The 4999-nt window shown below is 40.9% G+C and overlaps 1 protein-coding gene across 1 annotated transcript; it reads left to right on the top strand.

Annotated features, from left to right (window-relative positions):
* On the top strand, nucleotides 1-4729 carry LOC103454826 (polyadenylate-binding protein-interacting protein 11-like). Its single transcript, XM_008394420.4, has 10 exons — nucleotides 1-1124; nucleotides 1333-1434; nucleotides 1519-1563; nucleotides 1643-1715; nucleotides 1838-1950; nucleotides 2067-2126; nucleotides 2208-2255; nucleotides 2378-2446; nucleotides 4125-4186; nucleotides 4315-4729. Exons 1-10 carry the CDS (start codon nucleotides 597-599, stop codon nucleotides 4370-4372), a joined length of 1158 nt encoding a protein of 385 aa, XP_008392642.1. The 5' UTR covers nucleotides 1-596; the 3' UTR covers nucleotides 4373-4729.
* The last annotated feature ends 270 nt before the right edge of the window (nucleotides 4730-4999 follow it).

Raw genomic sequence — 4999 nt, 5'->3', positions numbered from 1 at the left:
ATTAATATTTTAATACACATATCTCATCATTGTTTAGTGACACGTGATGTAGCATTTCGTGTTGAAAAATTTCTCCACCATTATGATGGGCGGATGCGCATGCATGTATGTACGCATGTCAGACGATCAAATAAAGAGAGTGCAGTTGGGGTTGGGAGAGAGGGAGAGAGAGAGAGAGAGAGAGAGAGAGAGCAGAATCTGAGTTGAAGAGCTCTCGCCATTCCTAAGACGATGTCGTATTGGAAGTGAAGACGATCTTCACAACAGAGAGAGAGAGGTTGGATCCAAATCCAATCCGAAAAGGAAGTCCTTTTTCGGTTCGTCACTCTCCCTCACTGATAAAATCAACAACAACGCAGAGAGAAAAAACAAAAAACCCCAAAAATCACTACCCGAATTTTCGAATCGTTTTTGTAATTTCCGGGTCGTTTTTAAAAACTATTTTCATTTCGTTTTCTCCGTAGTGATCTCGAGGCGCGATTGTTCTTAGGCTCTCTCTGTCTGTTGATCGACCCATCTAAGAATTAATTTTTAATTAATTATTTAAAACAATCAATTCAGAAAAAGGGAAGAGAGAGAGAGAGAGAGAGAGAGCTATGGCAGTGGTTGAGAATGCAGGGGTGGAGCTTGGGAAGAGCGTGGGGTCGAACTCGGCGAATCGGAACCCGGAGACTTCGACGAAGCCCCAGAACGGCGGTGCTGTTGCCGCACCCAACGATCAGGATCTGTCCAAGCTCAGCAACGCCGCCGCCCCTTTACGGCACCGCATCGATCAGAGCATGTACGTGGTGGTCACCCCTCCCCCCAACGGCAACATCAACGGCAACGGCCAGGTGGCGGCGGCTCAGCGGGGGAGCTTTGAACACGTGGCGAATCATCACCATCAGCGGCAGAGATCTAACGGCGGAGATTTTCAGATGAGTAATGGGGATCATCATCACGACGTAGACCGGGACATGAGGGAGCTGAGGGAGCTCTTCTCGAAGCTCAACCCCATGGCGGAGGAGTTCGTGCCGCCGTCACTGGCTAACGGACATGGACTCAATGCTGGGTTTGTTAACATGGCACTGATGATGCAGAACGGGAACAGAAATGGACAAGCTAATGGCTTTCCTGGTCGACGGGTATGTATTAGACTTGGGCTTTTCAGGGTTCCTTTTATTTTTATTGTTTGTTTGGTTGCTGAGAAAATGAATGGGAAAATTCTGTATTGTTTGGTATTTTTGTGTTGGTTTAGTTTTTGGAGAAGAATTAGGGGACAAAATTTAATGGGTGTTTCTATTTTTGCTTTTCTGTTTGTTTGTTTTTTTTGTTTTTTTTTTTTTTTATCAGAGAAACAATCAAGGGAAACGGAGAATCAATAGCAGGACTAGTCTAGCGCAACGAGAAGATAGAATCCGAAGGACTGTGTACGTGTCTGACATTGATCAACAGGTACAAATGATGCCATTTATCTCCTTTGGTTTTTTATTAGCATTTTGGTGCGAGACTAAAAGTTGTGGTCTTTTTGGGACATAGGTCACTGAGGAACAGCTTGCAGCTCTCTTTGTTACTTGTGGGCAGGTAATGATCTTCGTTAAGAGGTATGTGATTAGTTGATTGTAAATTTTGTTTTTGAATAATTTCTCTTCTGTTGATGAAGGTTGTTGACTGCCGAATTTGCGGTGATCCTAACTCTGTTCTCCGTTTTGCCTTTATCGAGTTCACTGACGAAGGTAATGTAGATGGTGTATGCTGAAATTATGTGGCTGTATAAGCTTGAATGGTTATTTTTCTGTGGTTATGATATGTGATTGTTACTGATTGATTGATCGGCTGGTGGGTTTTCATTATGCAGATGGTGCACGAGCTGCTTTGAGTCTCGCCGGGACAATGCTTGGATTCTACCCCGTTAGGGTGCTGCCCTCGAAGACAGCTATTGCACCTGTTAACCCCACATTCTTGCCTAGGGTGAGTCTAGCTCTTTTGTGACAGTTGCAAAATTCTGAACTGGAGGAAGTTTTAGCCGTTTGGAATCTATATTTTCTTGGATAGTAACTTGTTTATCCATTTGTATTATGTTTCAGACTGAAGACGAACGTGAGATGTGTGCAAGAACTATCTATTGTACAAATATTGACAAAAAGGTAATTTTATTAATGGTTTGTCATTGATGTGGCCGAAGTTGTGATTTCAGAAACGACTGTTTTTTGGATTGATTTGTGCAGGTTACTCAAGCTGATGTCAAACTCTTTTTTGAATCTGTCTGTGGAGAGGTTTGTGATTTCATTGGAAGTTTGTATTTTACGTTGCATTTTATGGCAACAATGCTATTATGTCGCGTCCACTCCAATGTGTTGGACTATTTATGAGGATACCTCTTCTGAATCTGATTCAGGTTTATCGTTTGAGGCTGCTAGGGGACTATCACCACTCTACTCGCATTGCCTTTGTTGAGTTTGTGATGGTAATTACTTCTTCCTCTATACTCTGCATGCTGTTTTATTATTTTCCTATATCATCATTTGGTTTAGCTGTTAGGCCATGACGACAAGCTAGGTATATGCGTGAAACTCTCTTGGGGGCTGCCGTAACTCTGATAGAGGGATAAAATTCTTTGAAAATCTGTGTTAAGCCGTTAAAGTCCATTCGTCTCTATCCTTTCTGTCATGAAGTGATTTGATAGGATATTTTTAGGGCTTTAGTTTCGCAAAGGCAATTGTATGGGTCATTCATGGTTAGTTTTAGATTGCCAACAATTGTTGACAAATCCCAAGAACTTAAGCCTCATCGGCCTTAATGCTTTTGGGAACAGTGAAAGCAAATTTTATCATGATATCAGTGAGGTAGATACTGAATTTGAAATTTCTTGCAAAGGCTACCTTCTAATAAAGTTAAATTTTACCAGGGTCATCTAGTGGTTGAGAGAGGCCACAAATGTGACGTAGAAGTTTAGACTAAAAATATTAATACATTTAAATAATTAAGTTTTCGGGTACTATGGCTTTTCTCTATGCCTGGGTATAAAGGGAGATGAATCATGCTAAAAGTGGAAGCAAATTTATTAGATCCTTTTTTTTTTTGGGCTAAGAATTTATGGGATCTTGATTTTATTCGAATTGGTCAGACTTGAAATCAGAAACGTCATGTGGTAAACTGCCAGAAATTTCAAACAGAAAGATTGTCTGAGGAGAGGTTGTCAAGGCCATGTCTCATCTCTTGTGCTTGTATTTTTGTGTCTAAGGTGGTCACTTATCAAGCGTGGCTCCTTCTCCTTCCATGTTTCTTAAACCCCCTTTTCGGTTTTGATAAGGATATCTTACTTACCTTCTTGCCGTTACTTTCCTTTTTGGCCATAGTTATACAACGTTGTTCTTGCATGCCTCTTCAGCCCATGGGTTTAATATGGAGTAAGCTTAGTTTTGCAGTACCTATCTTGTGATATCCCAGATAGTGTCTTGGGGGTAAGTTTTTTTAAGGTCTTATCAATTTACTTATGTTTCTTTTTCTTAGAGATTAAATTTCTTAGTGTCTTGGAACGTACTATAATAATCAAGTGTGAACCTTGGTTCCTGCTTAAGAGAGTATATTTGGAGAGTGGCAGTGTTTCCAGCGTCTTCTTTTTGTTGGCTTCTGATTTCAGCCGACGGACCTGGCGAAGATGTAAACAGCTATTTCGAGTTGGATTTAATGTCCAACTCTGATGTTGAAATGTGTAATACCTTTCAGCTCGAAAGTATGAAACAAGGAATCCCTGGTTTCTGTTTTAAACTTCTGGAAAAATCTTTGTTGGGTGATGCTAGAGTTAATGGTAGCTTTGTTGGGATGGAAGGTATAGGGTGGGAGGAATTGTGCTGCTTAAGTGTTGTTAATATTTTGCATTAGAATATTTAGTGGCTGTAAAATTTGGCGACATGAGAAAATGCGAGGACCTGGAAACATGCATTTCTTAGGCACACTACCTGATTTGTATAGCAACAGATGAGTAGAAGTAGAGTTAAAGGATTTGTCAAGTGGCTCGGATCATGTATGCAATCCAAAGATATGTCTTTGATGAAGTTGGATTGCAAAACATTAAAAATAGAGCTCCAGATTGATTGCTGCAATTCATAAAAGTTTAATCGGAATGTAGTTTCATTCTGCAGGCTGAAAGTGCAATCGCTGCTCTCAACTGTAGTGGTGTGGTTTTGGGATCATTGCCAATCAGGTTAGACTGCATGCTGTTTCATTTATCTTCCGACTGGAGTTATCTTTGTTTTCCCCACCCCTTTGAGTTATAGAATTTTGAGATAAGCTTCATTCGGTATATTAATTTATGGCGTCCTGTACAAGCAGGGTAAGTCCATCAAAGACGCCTGTTCGTCCACGCGCTCCTCGCCTTCCAATACATTGAGTCATCTTGGGCATCCCAGACTGATTTGCGGTTCCAGCTGAAATACCCTATATTTAAATACACATACAACTAAGTAAAGATGTTCTCTGTGCCTCTCTGGCCGTTGCGTTTTTTCTTTACTTGCCCTTGGCTTTCATGGCCTTGGATCTTTTGTTCTCGTTAGAGTTCATTATGATGTTCTGGAATATAGAGTCGAACAAAGGGACCTTGAGGCGTAAAAGATGATTCCATGTATTATTCCTTTTGGTTTGGTCTTTTCCTGGGACCAAACGCCGCAAACTAGTTCTTGACGACACATGAAGACCCCCTTTTTAACAGCCCTTTGTAAGTTCAATGGAAATGTGCTTCATTTGTTAATTGCTGGTTGCCTGGATTGGATGTGCTCGTATTTTATGGATTACTCTCTTTATGTTTCATGCATACACTCGTGTTTGCGTTTGCGAGCTCGCGAACACACACGAGGCACGCCCCAACTGCTGCATTTTATTGGATGTGTTGAAGAATGAGGATTCTACCCCATGTTTTGTTGTCTTGGGACAACATCAACAATGCTTCTTAAAACACTTTGTTTTTATGAATTGTATTACCTTACTGTTTTTTGTATGCAACGGGGGGACTCTAGTGTAA

This window comes from Malus domestica, chromosome 14 (genome assembly GCF_042453785.1).
Source record: "Malus domestica chromosome 14, GDT2T_hap1".
NCBI classification, from domain to species: domain Eukaryota; kingdom Viridiplantae; phylum Streptophyta; class Magnoliopsida; order Rosales; family Rosaceae; genus Malus; species Malus domestica.
The sequence above is the reverse complement of the archived record's forward strand: the minus strand, read 5'-3'. Positions and strand labels throughout refer to the sequence as shown.

Coding starts and splice junctions, on each gene's coding strand:
- LOC103454826 (XM_008394420.4), top strand. CDS start 597: ATGGCAGTGGTTGAGAATGCAGGGGTGGAGCTTGGGAAGAGCGTGGGG. Junction 1,564..1,642: donor TCTTTGTTACTTGTGGGCAG/GTAATGATCTTC, acceptor CTGTTGATGAAG/GTTGTTGACTGCCGAATTTG. Junction 2,256..2,377: donor TTGAATCTGTCTGTGGAGAG/GTTTGTGATTTC, acceptor AATCTGATTCAG/GTTTATCGTTTGAGGCTGCT.